Here is a 23,990-nt window from a genome sequence, read left to right on the forward strand (position 1 = left end):
GTCATTTATGTATTTATCTTTAATTAACTTTCCTTTATAACAGGAATTGTTGGACAACCTAGCAAGTATACTATGGTACGATCACTGCAGGAGTCTTAGTTAAGTGTTATACCTAGTAAACACGCCTCATTAGTGTCTGCCTTCATTCCATTGTCGTGTTACCCATTTTAGTGAGCTCGACTGACACTGCTGTTGAGCTTTCATTTTACTGAACAAAAACGTGATCAATGCGATTGATAAATTGTCACTGAGTGAACTTTTGTCTTGAAAGCTCAGCGTGTAAATATAAAATCAGGAAGATGTTTATCGGTTGCACTTATTACATTATACGGCTGTAGTGAAGTGAAAATAACTATCAGCTGAGTATTACTTACTCTAATCAATAGTTCAACATAATATATAACAAATATTTACCATAACGACAAGCAATCTGCGATTAACGGTTTTTATCTATTTTAAAACTAACCAGTTACTTCTGCCAACCTGGCGAACCAGGCCAGCAACCACCAAAGGATTTGATAAGGAAATAATTTGTTTACTTATATCAGTAGAAATAGCTTTTAGGATTGCTTTAAATAGAAAATAAAGGTGTAATAAAGATGTAAAAGTTTGGTTTGCTCATTGTTCAGACTGCTACACACTCTGTCATGGCTAATAGCTAGTGTGATGATATACTTATGGAACAAGGACAGATAAGGCCATGTTATCTAACAGGCTTTGCATTAAAGTCGGACAAGACTTGCGGTGGGCTGAGATGCATTGTGAAAAATATGATATTTGGTCATCCTTGTTGTGACTCATCTATAAAACACTTACAGTCAAACCTCTAAGTTTGAAGTTAGATAATTCTAAGATTTACTTTGTATTTTGAATCTGTTACGTTGGAGTAGATATTCCCATAAAAATAAACTGTTATTTGTTTCACAGTCCAAAGACTTGAGGATAACTATCTAAGGTGACTAAACGTTTGTGGCATTAAAACGAATTAATTATGTAAAAAACTAAATTTAAGAAACCAATTTTTATTGTTACGTTAGCCTTAAAACACTTATATGCGAGTGTGTGATCTGCGACAACTCTCTCTAATGTAGACTAGGTAGAGTACACTTAATTTCTATTATTTGTAATTTTAACCAGACCTTTTACTTCTCGAAAATGCATTGCTTTGAACATATGTTGAAAAATTCTTATGTTAAGGCAGCCATAAGTAGAGGGTAACTTTATAAACATTTCTGTTTGACATTTCTACATTCTCATTTCATTTTAAATTGTAGTCTTAATTTAATGAAATTTTATAAAAGAGCAACTCAAAGCTGCTTTAAATAACATTTTCTGTGAAACTTACATTGAAAAAGTTGCATAGTAGCATATTTTATTGGGTCTTTTATTGAAAAGTGGAGATATGTCAGTCAAACTGACTTTATCTCTGCACTGCAATTCAAAACTTTACTATTGACATGTATTGACTTTTGACTATATATTAACTGGATCAATACTTATGTGATCCTATTGATTGTACTGTAAAATACTGTTTCATGATAAGGCAAAACCAGGGAGACTAGAGATAAATTGTCTCTTTTCTGGTCCTAGAAGCAAGCTTATTGTACCATGTCTCCAGCAATGTTAGTGAGTTCTACTAAAAAATGCAAAGTTCTACCATCTGAATACTCGCTCCTTAAATGCATTTGAGCCGGTTGGAGGATAATTGATGACGTTGGCACTGATGAAATATGTATATACAGTAGTTTTTAATTTGAGTGGTATATATATATATCACTTTTAAGAAAATACAGAGTTATAGTTCAACTTTTCTTTAGGCAGTCAAAACAGGAATGTCATGGTTGTGTATGATAGAAAGTTTGTAGTGTGGACATTTCTTTCGATATGATCATCTGCTCATGTACGCTTCTAAGTTTTGTAAAATTGTCTGGGATTTAATGTATTTCATCGTGCAAAGAGTTGTTGGGAGGGTACTAGTGCAGTCATAAGTCTTGTTCATTTAAATAGTTTACAATAGATGTATATGATGAAAAGAATTGTCTGCTCTTCTCTCCACTAGTGATTATAATGAAAGAAAAGACAACTTGAAATTTTGTATTCACTTCTGACTTACAATTGTTGATAATATGTCTATGACTAGTTCACTAAACTGCTATATAAATTCATTGAGCATCTTATTGTGATTAGGCCCTGGTTCACTATTGTATTAGTGTGTTTTGGTGTTTATGGATTTCACTGGGTCAGTCATATTCTGGTATGCCCTTTCAGAGCATCTTGGGTGAATATGATTGGACAAGTTACAATGAAGTAATGCAAGATGTCAAAAACTTTGGGCGTGGCTTGGCTCTCTCTGGCCTTTCACCTACCATGTATGTACTCATATTTGCTGAGACCCGGGCTGATTGGATAATTGCTGCTCAGGCCTGTTTCAGGCAGAACTTTCCAGGTGAGGTTTATTCCTTAGGTCAGGGTGTCAAACTCATTTTCACCGAAGGCCAAATCAGCGTAATGGCTGGCCTCACAGGGCCAGATGTAATTTGTAATTGTAACGAAATGTAATCGAATAATGTAAAATAACTTTAACTAGTCTTTGATGATAAATAACTCTGGCTTTATTACTTAAAGCTGCAAACAGAACAGTTGCACAGCAAAACATGCAGAACACTTGTTTTCGAAAAAATCAGAAAAATTACACAATACCCATTAACATGGGCATACCTTCAGTAAAATCAAAAATTCTGAGCTGCTAAGAACATGAATTTGTTTGCCTACACATTAAACCTGCAAACACTAAATAATTGCAACACAAAGTCAATATGTTAGCAGCAAAAAGCAAAAAAATTATTTGCTATTTACTGAAACAAAGTTAGACTTGCACCGAAAAAATTGCAAAATATACAGTGTTTGACTAAAATTACTTATTTATTACATACAATACAAAGTTATGAATATTATTTATACATGTACAGTTAGTCATGAACATGAAAATCACGAAACTATAACTTCAAATTTTTCCTCGCGAGTATTATCCTTGAAAGCATAGCAAATCTACATCCAAATATAACTCAAATAAACTGTCATAAACATGTTTCAAATAATAAAAATGTGTTCAGTAACTCTGCTCTTGACTTTTCAGATTTCAGGAGCAACTCTAAGAATCAATATGATCCTATCGAGATTGAATGATAACTTTAGTCTAACTATGGCTGACAGCCTAAAAAGTGCATTTTTATTCGAGTGTAACGATTCAAATTGACAAAATTAAAAGTTAGTAAAAACTTTGAGACATTAAAAATAATGTTTCGATTTGATTTATGCAGTCTTTCACTGTTTTACCCCTTCTGAATCTGCATATTTACTTTTAGAGTTGAAAAAGAATTGATCGTGAACGATAAATTTGACTGCGATGATTGATGACCATGATGATAAATTGACCGCGATGATTTTCAGTTTAGCTAGATGTCGAAATGGGTGTAGTATTTTAGTTATAACTTTTGCGAGAGAGATCATTGAGGCATATTTGTATGTTTGTTTGATTAGCCAGAAAATTTTCTTTCCGACCAATCAAAATTATTCTTATGTAATTAAAAAATAACGGTACAAGGAATGGATAAATTTCGGCGACAAGATAACTTGTGTTGGGGTGCCTAGCAACGTTATGGTAAATACGGGAGTTAACTCCGTCTCGTTCAAATCAGTGTCGTATAGTGTCCATATACGACACTGATTGTCGGGTGCGAATGAGTAATTAAGCTCTCGCGGGCCACATAAAATGACGTGGCGGGCCACATAAAATGACGTGGCGGGCCACAACTGGCCCGCGGGCCATGTGTTTGACACCTGTGCCTTAAGTTAATCTAGCTGTAATATACTTTCTTGTGGATTTATAAATAAAGACCAATGAAAATGAAGACCAGAAAATAAAGGCCGATGAACAATACACAACTGATCATAGATTGTTACACAAATGGTGTGGACCTATTATATTGAACTAGATTTGTGGCTGAAGCATTTTATTGCACAGTGTACAGCTTTACAAGTCACATTGGTCTGTATGCTGTTTGTGCATAATTTAGTCTATCTTCTTCTAGTGATTACTCTTTACGCGACCCTTGGAGATGAGGCTATTATTTACGGAATAAATCAGACTGAAGTAACCCATATAGTCACCTCGGCAGACCTTGTACACAAGTTCAAGGTAATATCTAGGCTTGTGTACCAAAAGTGATAAGGACAATTTGAATGCGTAACTAAATATTGTGCCAGTACCAGTCATTCATTTGTAATCTTTATTTATGAATAAGTGTTTTATTATTTTAGCAAATAGATTTGTAGCTCACGAAAACCTCACAGAATGTGCTTGCAGTTTTATTAAAGCGGAGATTTCAAAACACTCTGAATGGGGTGACAGAAGACATGCAAAAGTGGCCATGTTAAGTTTTACCTATAGAGCACTAAATTAAAAAATATATCCTATGTTTATATTACTAGCGTAGCAGAAATTGGACATTCTGCGCTCTTTCAGTAGTCCATGCATAAAACATCAATGCAAACTGACTTTTTAACAGACCTTAAATTGCACAGGCTCATAAAAATGTTCTATTTATTTGTGTATACGCAACTTTTTGCGATATTATACAAAGAGGTTAGTGGTTTCACTATTTTATTGACTTAGTCCATGGCTTTGCTAGAGTTTTATATCTAACTAAATATTAGTGTTTAAAACATGCTCAGATTCATTCTTGTACAAATTTCTCAGCAGTTGGAATATGGCTACATGTAAACATTGGTTTGAAGTGGCTACATGTAGCCACTTTAAACTAGTGGCTACATGTAGCTAGCCACTTTAAACCGGTGACTACATGGTACACTAGCCACTTTAAACCAGTGACTACATGGTACACTAGCCACTTTAAACCAGTGACTACATGGTACACTAGCCACTTTAAACCAGTGACTACATGGTACACTAGCCACTTTAAACCAGTGACTACATGGTACACTAGCCACTTTAAACCAGTGACTACATGGTACACTAGCCACTTTAAACCGGTGACTACATGGTACATTAGCCACTTTAAACCAGTGACTACATGGTACACTAGCCACTTTAAACCAGTGACTAATCACTTCATGAATTCGACTTCAATTATGTCTCAAATACTAAGTTGTGAAATATGTTTGAAATCTGGAAATGTGTATTTTGAAACATTTCTAAATATAGACTATTACAAATACATCCGCTGCTGTGTAACCTAGGATATCTCTGTATTGTAGAAACAATTGATGGCTATTGCCTTAATCCTATGTTATTCTAAACTGATTGCACATTCAATTAGTTTTCATGTCACATTAATAAATCACTGACCTATTGTTTTAATTTACATGTATGTCATGATTGTATGTCATGCATGTATGATTTGACACAGGAAATAAATAAAAAAATTTTTTAGCTAGGTCAATGATCACGATCATGTGTTATAAAACTCACAGCACTAGACATACAGCACTAGATGTACATCAGCAGACGTACAGCAGTAGACGTATAGCACTAGACGTACATCACTAGACGTACATCACTAGACGTACATCACTAGACGTACAGCACTAGACGTACAGCACTAGACGTACATCACTAGACGTACATCACTAGAGTACAACACTGGATGTACACCCGATTTATTCCAATAGTTCAAGTCATACACCAGACAATCTTTGTTCCATGCTGAGCTGCGTTCTGTTTATTAAATCATATGCTACATTAACGCTGCAAAAGGTATTTAATTCTCATACAGCATTTTACTTGAAAAACAAAATAATTAATGTTTTTTTTATTGTAAAGATCTGGCTAAGATTCAGCCCATGCATAAAATACAAATTGGACAAACAATCTTTTACTACTGATAGTTAGGAGCCAACACGACAGTTTATAAAATCCCTCAATTTGCCAAAGCAGTTTTTGACCATCTTTAGCAGGCGTTAACCAGCTTGGGACTGGTCGAGTAAGGTTAACGAATATTCACAAAATAATATAATGTTACTACTCTTATTGTTATCTATACGATTAGACTAAAAAAGTGCTTCAATATTTATGTGACTTCATGTGAGAGAAGCCAATCAAAGCAATGGGTTTAGAAAAGGGGTTTCTTTCAATATATTTCTGCAAAGTTACTGGCTTTTTATGTGGGTGCAGTTAACTAGTGTCTAAATATCATTTGCTGATTGTAAGAGTAACAGACGATTTTATTCTGATATGTCATCACTTTTTAGAAATGATTACTTTTGCCGAAACAGCGATAATGTTCCAAGTTCTCTCTGAAGGAATAGGAATGTTATGGTGTCTCAATGTGCTTCTATTCATCCCGATTTTTTAGGAATTTCTAACACATAGAACCATATACTCAAAATACCAATCATGATCACGGAATCTCTAAAAACAAATATGTGTTGTGTTTGTTGCCTGGAGTGAAGATCACATTGTGCGCGTATATGTCTCACTGCTAGTGGAATATTAGTGAATGCGTGTTTGTGATTGTTCGGGCAGGCCTTAATCAAAGAGAGGCAGTCCAGCCCTGTCGAGTCGCCTCTGATGCCTGAGGAGCTTCCGCTACCTAGTCAAATCTGCTATTGCTATTTCACACTCAAATGACTGACAAATTTACGACCTCAGATCAAAAGCTACTTTATCGCCTCAGGCAGATTGCGGACCAAAGATGATGACCTTGGCTAACATGAAGCCAAAATTTATGACTTAGTTCAGATTCAAAGCTAAAATTGATCGCTCCAAAGTTACTTCTCACAAAGCATTTTACAAGCTTTTATATTCTGAGTGCATTGTTGAAGGAGTCGCTTGCAGCTTGTACTGTATCATGAGCAGACAAGTCCTCTGAAAGATTGTTAGACCATTTCTTTTGCAATCGCTGATGATGTTATCCAATAGTGCTTATTTACTCTCTGTAGAAAGTCCTAAGCAAGACACCCAAAGTGAAGCATATAACCTACATGAAGGGGCGTACCTCGGTCAACCCAGCTGCTATTGTAGATGGACGGGATGTGACAATTGTTAGCTCAGAGGAACTTATTGCGAGAGGTGCAGCACAGGGTATGCACTAAAACCTCAAATTACTTCCTTCTGCTTCACCTCTTTTCTTCTAATTTTGTTAGTTGCTGACATTTTTACTAGAAACAAGCTTAATTTTGGTGTACGTAACCTTAGAGCTTAGACAAGTATTAGGACTGTATCTAGTCATATAGGTTAGGCATATAGTGGATGGGTAGAGTGTCCATATCATTAGGTCTTAGTAATATGTTGTTATTGTTCTGATTGGGAGAATCTGTTTGTTGCAAAGTTATTAAAACATTGCAAGGTCGCTATCAGTGTTCACTATAGTTCTTTCTATACAAGACGGTGCATTTCTGATTATCAGTCATAAGTCAGGGCCAAGTTAAGCGTCACTGAAAATTGGCAGCTTATACAAGTCAGCGTATACAAGTGATATACCGTACTTTGTGGACTATAAACCGCACCCCTAAATAAGCCGCATCTGCTTTATTTTGCAAAAAACGTTAATAAAACAATACATAGGCCGCACCTTTGTATAGGCCGCAGAACTTAGGACGGTGCTTTTTAACGCGGCAGCAACTTGGCTGTTTAAAACGAAACAGTGCTTAATGGCACTGTTTCGTATTAACCGATGCTTAAAACCTAGTGTCTAACAGAACAGTACCATTAGGCATTGTTTCGTATTTTCTTTCACCGCTAGAGGCGCACTAACCGGAGATTCTGGTTAATGCGCCCTAGCGGTGAAAGACAACGCCACAGAATAGCCGCACCATTATATTAGCTGCATAGCTCAAATTGTCAGAAAACAGTAGCGGCTAATAGTCCGAAAAGTACGGTAATAGATATTTTGTTGAAACATGTGATACCATGTAAATATGCATCATAACGGTCAACTTATGGTGTCTATATATCTCACGCCACCAGCAAAACTCTTTAAAGGTACCTGAAATAAAACTGATGGAGTATGTGTCATTTGTTGACAGGTAATACATACGTGGATACAATGCCCGCGCCAAATGATCTAGCTGTCATCATGTATACTAGTGGCTCAACGGGGCTCCCTAAAGGTGTTCTACTCTCCCATTCCAATGTTATGGCCGCCTGCAGTGGGCTGCTGGCTAGGGTCAAGGCCAGGTGAATACATACCGCTATCCAACTATTGTGCTTTGCTGTCTGATAACTTCAAATCATGGATATTTTGTTTGTCAATCAAGTGAACTATAACTAGCGCAAGGAGGGTATGAGAACATACTCATTTGATTAGCTTTATTCATGGATTTATTTTCCTTATGTTTTCTAGTATGACTACCTCTAAGGTAGGTCCTAACACCCTAGCCTTGTTGACGAGTTCTCAGGCTATGATATCAGTCTTATGTATGGTTGTACATACATAGGTCAGATGATGTGTACGTCGGATACCTACCACTCGCTCATATACTCGAGCTCTCCGCAGAGATTGCCTGCATATACGCTGGCTGTCGTATAGGCTACTCGAGTCCCAACACTCTCGCCGACACATCGACTGCCATAAAGAAGGGACAGAAGGGTGATGTGAGTCTCCTCAGGCCGACCGTCATGGCCTGCGTGCCGGTAGGTCTGTCTGTAGCGCTGCATTGCCTTCTCTGTCATTGGCCTCGTTGGAAGTGCAAATCAGATGAGATCATAGTAACTCAGTCAACGACTTCCTGGTGCAGGAATTTTTAGCGCTGTGCTTTTTTGGAGCCATACTTTCTAGCACTGCTGTTTTTATATCACGACATTATTTAGTTTATATAACTTAAATAAACAGGTGATAGTAACAAGAAAATACAAAAACATGTTATTCGTAAAACTTCACACATACCTTTTGCTTCGAAATACGTAAAAAAGTAAACTGAAATTTACATTTTTACGTTTGCATCCCCAAAATTTGATTGAAGGATCTCATAAACTGCATCTGTCAAATACGTAAGTGTAGCTGTTATGTACACTTTTTTTCACTTTTACTTAAAGTTTGTTGAGCCGTCAAAAAAGATGGATAAATTCTGAACTTTTAAAAAGTTGCTAAAAAGGTCTTGCGTCAGAAATTGTGATGTCAAAATGTCCTGCGTCAGAACCTCTGTGCTAAAAAGTCCCATTCCGGTAGCAACTTAATAGGCATGATGACTTTGACAACGTTAGAGTTGTCTGATCTTGCTGCTATGTCCTTGGAGGCGTAAACCTCCACAATATTGTTTTCGTGTATTTTTTGTCAAATATTACAGTACAAGGTTAGTTTAAGTGGATTGTTCATATGTGCAGACGGTCATGGACAGAATCTATAAGAGTGTCTGGGAGAAAGTGGAGAGTGGAAGTCTCATTAAACGACTGCTATTCAAGTTTGCTGTATACTACAAAGGAAGGTGGTTGCCACGCGGAGGGGAAACTCCTGTCTTCAACAAGATAGTCATGTCTTCAATCACTAGTTTGCTAGGTGGGTGCTAACTTTCCAAGTTATGTCAATCAAAATGAAAAAGATTTTAAATGGTGCTTTATCTGACCTATGACCTTGCATGTGCTAACAGACTGTCTGACTTGGGAGAGGTATTTGATTGTCCTGCAAAGAAAGCCTTTCACCTTCTGGCTAGATGGCAATTTCAGTCTTCATAGCTGCAGCGTATTGGTAATAATGACTACAAGACCACGACAAAACTTCGAGTTTGGTGAAAATGCACAAAAATGTTATTCAAATACATATCTGTAATGTTATCCGCTACTGTTAATGCAATAAAAATTTTGTGTTGGCACGTAACCTTTAGTAAATATGGCAACCATGTTTACTTTCTCTACTTGGGGAAATTACAACCAACTTTTTCCATAAGGTTCACCATACTTGTTTTGGTGGCATTAATAATAGTATTTTGTGTAAACAATTCATAGCTTTAGGGAAGTTGCACTGTATAGGTACAAAGAACTGAGCAACTTGAAGATCTATTCGTTGTGTTTAGGAGAGTCGTAGAATTATAATATTTCTATGTCAAATGAGCTGTTGATTCCGATCATCATAGTCTGGCTCATTCAATTTTTTAAATAAAAAATCGCAAAAATCCCTTCATGATTTCATCGTCCAAAATCTGAAGTTGACAGAAGTAGACAATTGCGGTGAAGGTATTTGAAGGTGCCCTAATGAGACAGGAGAGATGGCGAGAGTAGCTGGTAGCATTACTCCTCAGCATATGGCTAGGTGTTACTGACCACTTTGTATACTAGAGTTGACCTCTAAGGTTTAGTAAAGGAAATGAGAATTGGTGAGCTATTTGCTGCCGATACCAGCATACCTTATGGTGGAGTATTCATGATTTCCAAATAAAACACCTTATTGTTGTACAATCTATTGGGATGTTTACAAGTTTTTAATTTTCATGCATCTACTAAGATGTCAAGTAATACCATATCAATTAAGATTACAGGAAAACAAAACTTTTCACTGATTTTTCTCTTCCGCTATTTATTGTATAGTGAAAGACAAGTGTGTAACTATTTATTATATTGTGGCATTGTGAAAGACAAGTGTGTAACTATTTATTGTATTGTGGCCTTGTGAAAGACAACTGTGTAACTATTGATGTGTTGTGCGCAGGAGGACGAGTCAGGGGGATGCTCTCCGGTGGTGCTCCGCTCAACCCAAAGACACAGGAGTTCCTAAGGCTGACTCTTTGTGCCCCTATAGTTCAAGGTTATGGACTTACGGAGACGTGCGCTGCTGGCACTGTTGGAGATTGTAAGTTTATACCAAGCCTCTTAAAGTGTGCACTCATTTGTTTGCATTAGGCATGATTTTATGGGGTGTATTTAGCCTTGAAGTGAGCAAAAATACATGTAGAGGAGTTAGAATAGAGTTCATAGATCATCCCATCAGGAAGTTTGTCCAGTAGTTCAGTTGCAGATATCAGTCAGACATAATTTAGATATCTGATGTAAGACAGTGAGTTCATCAACCGAGAGGCTAGGGGACTAGGGCTGTCTGAATTTCTACCAAAATTGCTCAGAGGATGTGAATGCAAGTTTGGTATACTACTTGTTCGCTGTATTACATGTTCAGTATGTTGCAGGTTTGGTATGTTTTAGGTTTGAGATGTTACAGGTATGGTTTGTTACATGTGTCTGTATGTTACAGGTGTGGTATGTTACAAGTTTAGTATGCCTTAGGTTTGGTGCGTTACAGGTATGGTATGTTATAGTAGTAGTATGTTTATAGGTGCGGTATATTACAGGTTTGGTACGTTACAGGTTTGGTACGTTACAGGTATAGTATGTTTGTAGGTGTGGTATGTTATAGGTGCGGTATGTTACATGCATGATATGTTGCATGTTTGGTATATCTTAAACCATAACTGCCACGAACAACTTTTATCGTATTTACTAGGTAAATCAGACATGCTGATTCCGATTTTGTAATCAAAATAAAGATTAGGCCACTAACTTTCAGAGTAATAAAGGATTTTTTATAGCGTTTTAATATCGGTCTCGAAAACAACACGATCGGCATAACAAGCTCCGCCCATAAATACTTGACGTAACCTAGCTTTTTAGGAACAGAAGTTACGTAGAGATGTTTAGACCGATTTAGAATAATAGAGACGGGTGTTTTAAAATCTATTAATATCTAAATCCAGCTTTAAAAATAATATCAGTCTTTTCTGAAAGGTAGATAAGCTATTTAGCATTGCATATTTAAAAAGCGCGATAACAACGCTAGCTCGTGATAAAACCGCACTTTTTGAGCTCATTTTTCTCGGCGTCCAGCCCATTTAAACGTCATGTAACAAGCTGCGAGCAATTTTAAATAGTTTATATCCCTTTCATAAAAAACTGAAATTATTTTACAGGCTGGATTTAGATAATAATGGGTTTTAAGACACCCATCTCTATTATTCTAAATCGGACTAAACTTTCCTAACTTCCGTTTCTGAAAAAGCTAGGTTTCGTCACATATTTATGGGCGGAGCTTGTAATGCCGATTGTGTTGTTTTCGAAACGGATATTGAAACGCTTTAAAAAAGGCTAAATGACTTTGAAGGTTAGTGGACTAATCTTTATTTGGAGTACAAAATCGGAATCAGCGTGTCTGATTTACCTAGTAAATACAATAAAAGTTGTTCGTGACAGTTATGGTTTAAGTTGGGTATGTTACAGGGGTGGTATATTACAGGTTTGGTATGTTGCAGCTATGGTATTATGCAGGGTTGGTATGTTATAGGTTTGGTATGTTTTAGGTTTGGTATGTAGCTAGTGTGGTATACTACAGGTTCCGTATACTTGCAGGCTCAGTATGCATTTATTGTAGTGAATGACTTAAAGGATGGCCACGTAGGTTCTCCTCTGAGTTGCACTCGCATCAAACTGGTTAGCTGGGAGGAAGGTAACTATCGAGTGACTGACTCAGAGCCGAGTGGTGAGGTGTGGATTGGAGGGCCTTGTGTAGCCCTTGGCTATTTCAAGGAGGCAGAGAAGACAGCGGAGGAGTTTGTGGAAGAACAAGGCATTAGGTATCTTACTTTAGCATGACTAAACCTGTGTCTCTTGCTTCATGACATCACTAGTGGTTTACTAACCAGCATGACTAAACCTGCATCACTTGCTTAATGATATCACTAGTGGTTACTAACCAATTGCTTGACACCGTTGATACTTTACCATATTTTGCATTATTATTAATTAATAATAATAATTAATATTGTTATAATAATATTTAAATAATAAAAATTAAAAATTATTGCATATTATTGTGTCACAGAAGCTGTACATTCAAACCTCATCTAGCCTTCACCTCATAAAATATGAGCAAATATATTCATATATTCATATTCATATATGTTCATTTATTACGAACATTATTTGTTCATTATGTTATGTTGGTTTCGGCATAAAAAATAATTTCTAACATACTGCGCATAAACTTTCTCAAAACATTGCTGGTTTTTAAATAAAAGTGAAAAAGCTAGCAGAAATTGATAATGAAATGTGAATTATTGCTCAATTGGCTAAGTAAAATAAAAAACCAAACATAAGGTGATAACAAATACCTAAATTAAGTTAATTTAAATTATGTCCAGTGTGAGTTAGAGTAAGTTATGCTGCTTATACATATTTCTATCACTCACTACCGCTGAACCTACATGTTTACAGTCATGTGCAAAGGTATGGAGCCACCTACTATCATTTAGTATTTCTAAAATATATATAAACAGTTGTGTTTTTGGTTTTAAAAAAGGGCATGAATACAAAAGATTCATTTTAATGGTCAAAATCTCTCTATAAAAGCAATACTCTGGCTGTTGCATCGCTATGCAGTGTTTAATATAAATACTTTTTACTAAATGCTATTTTGAGAAATGAATAGTTCAACTGTCAAAAATGACTGAACTTATATTGCTGGAGAAATGGAAATTTTAAACATTTTGGAAAAATTAAAGAGCTTGAGAGATAACACAACAGCTTGAGAGAAAGAATTAACACCAATTAATTTTTGCTAATGTTTTATTCATGCAGATCGCAGTGAGTGGGAGTATATTATGTAATTAGGAGAACTAAAGTTTTAACATGCAAACAAAACAATTTCATAAAAAGAGTACATTTCAGTGATTAAAATGATATATAATTTGATTATATTATAGTTGATTATAATGGGCTTACCGAGTCCTAAATTTCGATTGTATGAAAAATTACAGAAATTATAGGGTGACTCCATACTTTTACATATATGTACATTACTGAGCTGACACATCTGTTCAAAGTAGAGCCACAATAAAAACCTGATTAATAATGATTAGGCTATTACTTTATTGATTTAGTTCTTGATTGTAATTACGGTTTTTACTTTTAATTTTTTTACATAGTTTTATGTAATTTTTTTGTTTTTAATGTGGTTACGTCAAGTCATTTGTTGTTTGTGCGCTGTGAAATGAATTGAACAAAATACAACATAGACTCATAAAAATATTTGTTTTACCAAACGATGCTGATAAAGCAGAAGGGATTACCTTCGTGTATAGCGGTTTGACAGTATGTGGTTATTGATGTAATGACATGTTATTACAGGTGGTTTAAGACTGGAGATATTGGCAGAATAGCTAAAGATGGAACGCTGACGATTGTCGGTAAGTCGGCATCAGCTTGAACTTGCTTCTTCGAATGCAACATGCACAATTCATAGCCTCTTTGTAAACGCGTTTCACATTACTTTATGGAAGTCTCCTTTTTATCAATTTATTCTAGACAGAAAAAAAGACTTGGTGAAGTTGCAAGCTGGGGAGTACGTGTCTCTAGGTAAAGTGGAGGCGTGTCTCAAGCTTTGTCCTCTCGTGGACAACATCTGTGTTTTCGCTAATTCCATGTAAGTCTTCTCTTGCATATACTATTAACTCATTCGCTTCGGAAGGCCTTTATGACAGACAGTTCGCCGTAGTACTTATACAGAAACATAGATCATGGTTCGCAGAGTTAACAGATCCATCAAAAACTTTGCAAAAAAAATCGTAGTGGTTATTTTTCCCAAAAAAAACACAAGCCAGCTAGCTTTCTTTTTACTGAGAGTTCACAATATCGCAATTTCCAAATTTCTTATATTTTCTGTTTATGTTTGAAAAGAAGATTTGTAAACAGCAACCTAAATGTATTTCTGCTTGTGAAGTTCCTTAACATTAGACCTCAGAAATTTACGATCATTATAGTTTTATATTAGAGATTGGAGGTCTGCCTTCTGGTCAAACTGAGAAAATGATAGCGTTTTTCTTTTGCAGTTGGTTTCATGAACACAAAAAAATTTGAGCCTGGCTTTTTTTTGTCAAATGCATTGATTTACATGCAAAAAATTTTGCTGATTAAAAAAACTTTAGATTACAGCTCTACGCCCAAAACTCTAGCTTTTACAGCAAAAATACCAAGGGTACATCAGCAAAACATTTTACGGCATGCATTAATTCCATCAGAATGAGTAAAAGATTCTGTAGTAAAAAATTTTAATATCTTTTGCCGTCATAGTTTTATTGTTTCATTTGTCTTAGACACCTTTGTGTTTTCGTCAACTCTATGTAAGTCGTCTCTCCCTGCATATACTATTAATGTATCTACCATCATTGTTTCTGTATTGGTATGTTCACAACCTTCATACTTTCACCTAGGAATATGTTCATTCTACACTTGCAGGCACATGTACACAGTTGCCATTGTTGTGCCTAACCCAAAGGCTCTACAGCAATTGGCTGATTCCATGGAAATCTCTTCTGGTTGGGCAGCGCTTTGCTCTAACCCTGCCATCACTGAGCAAGTGCTCAAGCAGATGAAAGCGCAAGCACAAGGTAGGGAACACAACTCTAGCTGAATGAATATGCAAAATGGCTCCCTGGATAAAAATATATAACGTATGATGAGTCTTTTCTCTTGCTTAATCAATATCTGCTACAAGTCTAAAGGGGAGTTTTGGGAATCAATTGAGTTCTTCATTTAAGTTGATAATAATAGACAGAATTCATGAAAGCCTGATGTTAATGTAACCCTCTTGCTGCCAGAGAATAAATTGTAAGTTGTCAGTCCCTGCATCCAGTAGTTTCACTGCGGTTGCCTTATGTTTAAGGTTTATGTAGCTGCTTCATAGAACATTTATGGATATTTTACGCGAGTTTTATTTACCGCTATAGAAGAAGATCAAAAGTAAGACTGAATTATATTATAGAAAATTTCATGAAACCGTTTTTGTTTTTAACCTTGTTGCTGCTAAAGGTCAGGTTGTATCTTTGACCACATTGCTACCTAAATGTCAATATTGAAGGACTGGTGAAGCATCGGTTCGTTAAGCTGAATAAAAAACAATAGCATCATTTTTGTTAAATCTATGTTCTAGTAATCTAACATCTTTATCATTTATATTTTACTATAATTAAAGTCAAATAGTGTACCATAGTGGGAACACAAAAATGTTTTTCGTTAAAGAACATGTTAAACTACGTCTAAAATCCATTCCAAATCAGTTCAAAACATAAAACTGCATTGCAATTGCTGTCATTATGACCAAGTTTTGTGTTAAAAAGCTATACCAATATTTAAACTGCTGTCAGTTAACTCTAATCGTCTCTCCTGACAGTTATAGTGGGTACAAATGCAAGGAGATTGACTCGGATAAAGCTCGCAGTCATTCACTTTATACAAAAATATAACCATCAAACAAACAGTCTCAGTAAAAAATAATATCTGCCAAATCTCAACTATCAATATCCGGAATTAAAGTTACTGTTTTTTATGTTTTTTTTATCCTATCTTGAATCTTATTTCAAATGAAAATCAATCGTCCCTAATTTTATGGCAACTCAATCTCAGGTTGTTTGAAAAAGAATGCTAGCTTCTATGTTTAAATAGCAGGAGTATTGGCAACTGCCGTATCGTGTTTAAATCCAATATAAATCACCTTTTTATAGCTGTAAGCAAAATTATAATGTTATGATAATGTTCAAGGCAAAACATTGTAAGAGGTTTTAATTTGCATTTTAACAAGCATGAACAGTGAGCTATTGAGAGCTCTTGAGCTATGAAAAGTGAGCTATTAGACTTTGCAACATTGACAGAAGTTTCTCTATTCAAAGATACAACATTTGAGCTATTATTCTTCCTTCTACGCAATTCATTATGGCTGAAATCAAATGACCAGGATGAGAATCCAAGTCTTTGTAAGGAGAAGATTTAGCTCAAGTCTTACTGTCAGTGGGAGAAAATAAGAACGTCTCAAACTTTACAAAACTCATCTGTTTAAGTTCTTATGCATTATTGTCTTTAATTTAATAGTGGCCATACTTAGCTCCACTTTTCCCGCGACCAAACACGAGCGAAGTGAGTGTTTGGGAGCTTTATGATAAATGCATATGTGCACACAACTCCCGAAAAGTATCCACCAACAGCCAAACCCTTGTACCAAAATCCCATCAAAAAAATTAACCATTTCTCTGTGGAGTGGTTTAGGTATAATAATGATACAAAACACCTATACACCTATTTAAATATGTTACCAAGTCTTTGAAATTGTCGACAATATCCTAAAACTTACCCATCTGATCGGATGATACATACCCTAGGACACTTATGTATTCGCCTCATCTAACTTTCGCGTTTTCGCGGAGTCATCCTCTCGCAAAAATTTCATGTGCGAAACTAAACTATCATAAGGAACGAGCGAAACCGCGAAATTAAATAGTTTTGTTCATTGATAGTCCAAGAAACAAATGGCAGCAAGCGATCAAATTGCATTATCGACCTCGTCCACACCATTCTACCTGTGGTTCACAATTACAGTCATACTTCAACTTACGAGCTTAATGCGTTCCAAGACTGAGCTCGTATGTCAATTTACTCGCATGTTGGTGCAATTTATTTATATATAGAACAATTAAATATATATTGATTGGTTTCCATACTCTAAAAAAAGCAAATAAAACACTCAAAACAAGATATTGTAACAGAAAGAACATGTTGGTTATTGTCCTTACGTACTACATGCTTTCAAAAAGCAACAAATAAAAAATAATGCAAGGAAATGTGATTAATTAAAATGTAAAATTAAATACATACAATAGCAGTTAACACTCGCATTTGCCAGGGAGGGAGATATAAGTTATCCTTCGTTACAACATTTGACTTTGATAAATTTGGATTTTATCAAAGTGTTAAAAGACAAACTTAGAAGCAAACCTAAAAGCAAACTTTCATTTTCAACTAAACGTAATTAAAATTTCTTCGGCGTTCATAGTTTGAAGTTTCTCGCTGGTTAGCGAAAAACTTTTCCTTTTTTTCGCTTTCACGACTAGCCAGCCGTTTTAAGATAAACCTATCTAAGGACGTTTGCCTTTGTCGCCCTTGCAACATGTTGCGATTAGGACGAACACAGGTGTCATCACAAATGGTTGATGCACGACCACTAGCCAGCTTGTCCGAATGTCTATTAAACAGTTTGGATAGATAGCGCCGGCCTTTTCACATAGCATCGTTTCAGTTACGCTGTCGCCGGCCAATTGTTTGTCCAATGCCATCAGCGGTCGTGAAGATTGCTGCATCGTTTAGAAACTATGGTTAGTCCTTTTGCGAACTAAATGCCCTGAATATAATCCTTCTGTTTGATAATTGTATGTATTTCTGTCATATTGCCGAGCTAGCTCAATCACGCATACACATTTCGCATATTTTTCCGTTTAATATCAATTGTTATCATTTGCTTTTTCTTTGTATTATCTTTCATTTTACTGGCAAACTTTTGGTCTACGCACAGTACATTTAATTCACATAATTCTGCACAGAAAATCGTGCACACAAAAACCACGGTACAACAGTATAACCTGAGCAGTTGAAAAATACAGAGTGATGCTGTTCTCATAAAACACCTCCGGCATACATGGCAACTGACTCGCGTGCTCGTATCTCAAACATGGCTCGTATGTTAGTGCTAAAACTTGCTTGAAAGCTAGCTCGTATCTCAAGTTTCTCGTACGTTGGAGCACTCGTAAGTTGAAGTATTACTGTACAAACTAGTCTCAAATTGAAATTTTTTTCTTATCGGTGAACCAGGCCCGTATTCCCTGGAGCAGCTGGCCGGCTGAGCCGTCCCAATTTTTTAGGAACTTTTCGCGGCTAAGTACAGTCAAACTCGGATAACTCGCCCTCGGATAAAATGTAACATTTAATCTCAAACACAAGGTTAACTCGAACGGATTTGTTTGGTTCGTTCCCACGCAATGATAAATTGCTTCAGATAACTCGACCTCAACATCATTTATTTGAAAAGTTTATTGCCCAACGGCTATGGAGACGGTTTTATCATTCTAGAATATCACTTTATTCGAAGCCATAGAGACAAACATCAACTTTTAGTAATTCTTAGGCATTATTATTATCATCATCAGTGGCAAAATATTCTTGTTAACGACCTTTATCAAGGTTTGCAAAATATCAAGTTTTACCAAACATCCGCGTGGTCATGTCCCATTGAAAGCGTGGAAACCACCGTAAGAACTTAAAATAAAATCGGCAAAATTGATCTTTGTTAAAACACTCAAAAGAAAAAGATGTCTTTTATCTGAGCGTTTTAACTGCGGTCAAGTTTTGCCTATTTTAATTTAAAAACGTCTCGTCAGTCACATCACCTAAAACAAAACATATCACAAAGAATAGAAAAATGTTGATACTTTCCGATAAAATGTTTTAAAACTTCACACGAGAGGCCCGGCTAAGGCCCTACATAAGAAAAACCAGTTGGGGGCTTACACCGCTCTTCAACACCCCCAGGTGTTCATAACTAGTCGCCTAACATTAGCCGCCCCAACTTGCAACCAGTGAATACAGGCCTGCGGTGAACTGAACCTGAGGAATCAAATTATGTTTGTTCCACTGCATTTATTTTCACATCACTAAATTTTCGCACTCACTAGAGCTGCGAAATTAAGGTGCAGTCAAATTTTACTCTGTATGCTACTCACGAAACTAAATACTAGCGAAATATAAGTGTCCTAGGGTAACTAGAAAGATTCATTTGGTCTAAAATCGCCATTAAACCCTGACAAGCCTTTTTAATCAAAATTAAGACCGGCCAACAAAACGCCCATAAAGCCGTGTGACAGATAGTAGAACCATAAAGCCGTGCGCATTTCATGAGAAAAACATGCACATTTCACCAGTCTATGGCCGAAATTACCGCTGGAATATTTGTTGCTCTCTCTCAAGTTCGAAACATTAATGACTTGTTAACAACTTCGCTAGGGAGTGCATCACTCGATTAGCTATCAATGACCAAATTCTGCAACGTAAAAGAGAGGAGACTAGACTGCGTGACCTTTAACAGAACACTGCACCTATGTAACAAAACTACTTATATTATTTCCTATATGAACTTTTTCTAAACACTTCATGTCTCCTTTTCTATATTTCTATTATTATATATTTCCTTTGTTATTAGTTCATATACAAAATACTTTACATAGTATACAAAGTTCGTATACAAAATACTTATATAGGCCCTACATATAAATCTATTTACAACATTGTTTTATATGATATACCATTATTCCATTTCTATTACTTTATATATCCTACAACTTTACATTCCCCATATGCTTTCCATTCACAACATTCCTAACATTTTTCTATACTTACACTTATAAAATAGAACTTTTCACCTTTATATATCTACATGTATTTATATTACACTACCAAATACAACTGTTATATCAACAATTAACCAATTACTCATATACCTGGTTTCAACCCAACTTTACTTCCAAAATAGAATGTTAGTTGCACCTTTTTGGAGTCGTGCTCCCTCAAATTTATTTTATATCATCTCGAACAACTCTCATTTACACTATACTCTGTCAATTTTTGCTGAGAACTACTTTTTCAACAATCAACAGTACCCTTTCTTTTTTCCATTATCACTTTGGTCGTGGGCTGTGTGACACGGGAATTTCACTTTGGTCGTGGGCTGTATGACAGGGGAATTTCACTTTGGTCGTGGGCTGTATGACACGGGAATTTCACTTTGGTCGTGGGCTGTATGACAGGGGAATTTCACTTTGGTCGTGGGCTGTATGACAGGGGAATTTCACTTTGGTCGTGGGCTGTATGACACGGGAATTTCACTTTGGTCGTGGGCTGTATGACACGGGAGTTTCACTTTGGTCGTGGGCTGTATGACACGGGAATTTCACTTTGGTCGTGGGCTGTATGACAGGGGAATTTCACTTTGGTCGTGGGCTGTATGACAGGGGAATTTCACTTTGGTCGTGGGCTGTATGACAGGGGAATTTCACTTTGGTCGTGGGCTGTATGACACGGGAATTTCACTTTGGTCGTGGGCTGTATGACACGGGAATTTCACTTTGGTCGTGGGCTGTATGACACGGGAATTTCACTTTGGTCGTGGGCTGTATGACAGGGGAATTTCACTTTGGTCATGGGCTGTATGACAGGGGAATTTCACTTTAATCGTGGGCTGTATGACACGGGAATTTCACTTTGGTCGTGGGCTGTATGGCACGGGAATTTCTAGTAAATGCTTGTTAGTTTTCTTTGGCTGAATACTGTTACAATAGTACTTTCACTGGTTTCAACTACTATAAACACATTTATTAACTGCTGGTTGTTATCTAGTTTGTTATACATAATTTAGTCTTTGTCTTGATTGCTGACTGTGGCTCTCCTCTTCCAGCGCCACTCAATGTTGGCGGCAGCGAAGAGCAAAATGTAATAAGTAAAGCGATGATGAAATCGAGGCAAAGCAGATGCGCTTGTCTGCATCAAACAGTGTCTAATTGAATTATCTTAAATTCAGTAGACTGAATGAAAGCGATGTCGTGGTTTTAGCAGCAGCCTGAAGACCGTAATGTTTAGTGTGAAAAAGTAGTGACTGTCCTATTTATTAATGCTCAGTTGAGGAAACTAGATCTCGGGTGACTAACTCTAGTCACCCGAGAGGTTTCACCACTTGGCTAGAACTTGCTGGTCAGCCACACACTCGTGTAGTTGTTGGGTATTGTCTCTCCATAGCCCTAGTCTCCTAGGTCCATAACTAGCACTTGGTAGTGGGCCATACTCGTGTACTTGTTGGGTATTGTCTTTCCATAGCCCAAGTTTCCTAGATTCATAACTAGTACTTGGTAGTGGGCCACACACATTCATGTAGTTGTTGGGTATTGTCTTCACAGCCCAAGTCTCCCAAGTCCATAACTAGCACTTGATAGCGGGGCAATACATTCATGTAGTTGTTGAGTGTTGTCTCTTCACAGCCTACAAGCTACTTGTGAAGTCGATCATAAAGAGAAGGCGAGATTACAACTTGCCAAAGTCCTGGCATCACTTTCCAATTTTCTAGTCATTTTTTTGACACTTTTACCACTTGCTCACCTTCTATCTATATACCTTGTACTTATCACTTAGAACCCTATTATCTTACTGTAGGAGACAGCTCACCCGGTAAGGTGTTATCTGTTTTTTAGTTTACTCGTTCTGCTCAGCTTTAACTTGTTTATGCTTACACTTCTAGAATTCCAACTAGTGTCTGTCCAGGTACTATAACACGCAGAGCCTATAATAATTCATAACAAACTTAGTTTTTGTTAGCTCGGTTGCACTGTTTTCTGGTTTACTTGCTTTCTTTAGTCTCGCAGTAAATAATGTTTGTGCTACCAAATTTAGCAGCAGTCACCTTGTGGACTTGGGAAAGATTGGTATCGCTAGCAACATTGTTTAGGTGCTAATTATATTTAGGTGCTAATATATATAATATAGTGATCTCTCATTCTTGGTTGTTTTCTGATGAAGGCATCTTCAGCTATGAATTCTACTTGCTTCAAATCACTGTTTTTAATTTATACTAAACTGTGTTTTCCTCAAGGGACCTTGTTGGCTAAACACCTCAGGGTCTGCCAATGTACTCAATATACATTACTTGTATAATGATTTATATGAGACAAGCTGTACACGATTTCTTCCACTGAACCAGTGAAAGAATCAGGGTGTTCAAAACCCCTATGCTACTCTCCTTAGTTGCTACACTCCTTAGTTGCTACACTCCTTAGTTACTACTTGTATTGTAGGAAGTTTACAGAAGTTTGAAGTCCCACAGAAGATCATGCTTACGGAGGAGGTGTGGACACCCGACACCGGTCTCGTTACCGACTCACTAAAGCTCAAACGAAAGCCTTTGAGTGACCACTATAGTACCGCTGTACAGAACCTTTACGGCGCTAGCTAGTCTGTCTCCATGGCAACTCGTCGATATTCTGCTCAACGATAGCGTTTGCGCTAAGATTAGTTTTTGCAAACGATTCAATCTCTGGACCTTTTTGTACGATGAGTTCAGTATCATCAGTTCTGCTGATAAGTTATGTTCGCTTTGCATTGGTTCAGTTTCATTTACTTGTTAGTGATAGCTGCTGGATATTAACGTAATATCCTTGGCCATGTTGCATTTGAATTTTGGTTAACATTTATCCCCTGTTTAGAGCGAGTCATTAGTTCTTTTTCTAATGAAATAGAAAGCTAGGTTTAGCATAATTTTTTGTGTGATTTAGTTTTAATTCTTGTTTTTACATTCATGGTACGCTGGCTACCAGAGTCACCTGATGAGCCAACTTCTTTGTTAGATGAAATAATGTTTCCTGTTTTCAGATGGGGTATGCGTTACTTCATCTTAACATTCCTTGTACAACAATGCTCGTGTTGCATATTTGAAAGGTACACTAAAGTCTATTCGCTCTATGTGAATGCGCAAAGCATGTCATCCATCCTGCCCTGAATAAAATAGCTTACCTCATTGATAACCCACCAATGTCAACTATCTATTTAAAGTTTTTTTTAAATTACTACTGCTGATTCGCCTGCATTTGGTTAGCCTCAGCTCCTATGATTAAAAGTCATCAACAGGTTAGTTTACCTTAAACAGGCAGATGCACATAGAAACTTAGGTATGCCCTGGCGGTACACAGTGCTAGGCATGTCGACGCAATATTTTTTCTTGGCATTCAAATACTAACAGATACAAACTACAAATATTAGCATGTCTAATTCTGCCAACCCGCAAGCCAAAGGTCCCCATGCTTGTGTACAAAACAATAGACTGCTTGTTCATAAATGAAGTCGCTCCATTATATCTATAAATAAAAAGTGTTTAGCACTTGTACCCTCCTAACATATGGCTGGGCTCGGGCTGTACTATTATTTTCCAGCACTATTACGCAACAATATGAAGCCAATAGGTACCAAAAATAATGGTTCAATCGGGCATTGATCTTGGATATTGTCAACTCCTATTGCTGACTGTGTCAGGTACGCCGACCAAGGCGTAAGCCACCAAGGCGCCGACCACTAGGCCAACCTGACTCAGGTTGGCCTAGTGGTCGGCGCCTTTGACTCTCAACCATTGGGTTGATAGTCA

General features: G+C 36.7%; 1 protein-coding gene across 1 annotated transcript in view; it reads left to right on the forward strand.

Annotated features, from left to right (window-relative positions):
• Positions 1-23,366, forward strand: part of LOC137406598 (long-chain-fatty-acid--CoA ligase 4-like) — a 31,374-nt gene extending 8,008 nt beyond the window's left edge. Inside the window, exons 3-14 of the mRNA XM_068093192.1 lie at positions 2,269-2,446; positions 4,092-4,198; positions 6,961-7,102; positions 8,047-8,197; positions 8,458-8,653; positions 9,344-9,515; positions 10,662-10,802; positions 12,369-12,570; positions 14,123-14,181; positions 14,300-14,417; positions 15,230-15,381; positions 22,651-23,366. Coding sequence (XP_067949293.1) covers positions 2,269-2,446; positions 4,092-4,198; positions 6,961-7,102; positions 8,047-8,197; positions 8,458-8,653; positions 9,344-9,515; positions 10,662-10,802; positions 12,369-12,570; positions 14,123-14,181; positions 14,300-14,417; positions 15,230-15,381; positions 22,651-22,808 — 1,776 coding nt within the window. The 3' untranslated portion in view covers positions 22,809-23,366. The remainder of the gene's footprint in view (positions 1-2,268; positions 2,447-4,091; positions 4,199-6,960; positions 7,103-8,046; positions 8,198-8,457; positions 8,654-9,343; positions 9,516-10,661; positions 10,803-12,368; positions 12,571-14,122; positions 14,182-14,299; positions 14,418-15,229; positions 15,382-22,650) is intronic.
• Positions 23,367-23,990: the final 624 nt, after the last annotated feature.

This window comes from Watersipora subatra, chromosome 10 (genome assembly GCF_963576615.1).
Source record: "Watersipora subatra chromosome 10, tzWatSuba1.1, whole genome shotgun sequence".
In the NCBI taxonomy this organism is placed as follows: domain Eukaryota; kingdom Metazoa; phylum Bryozoa; class Gymnolaemata; order Cheilostomatida; family Watersiporidae; genus Watersipora; species Watersipora subatra.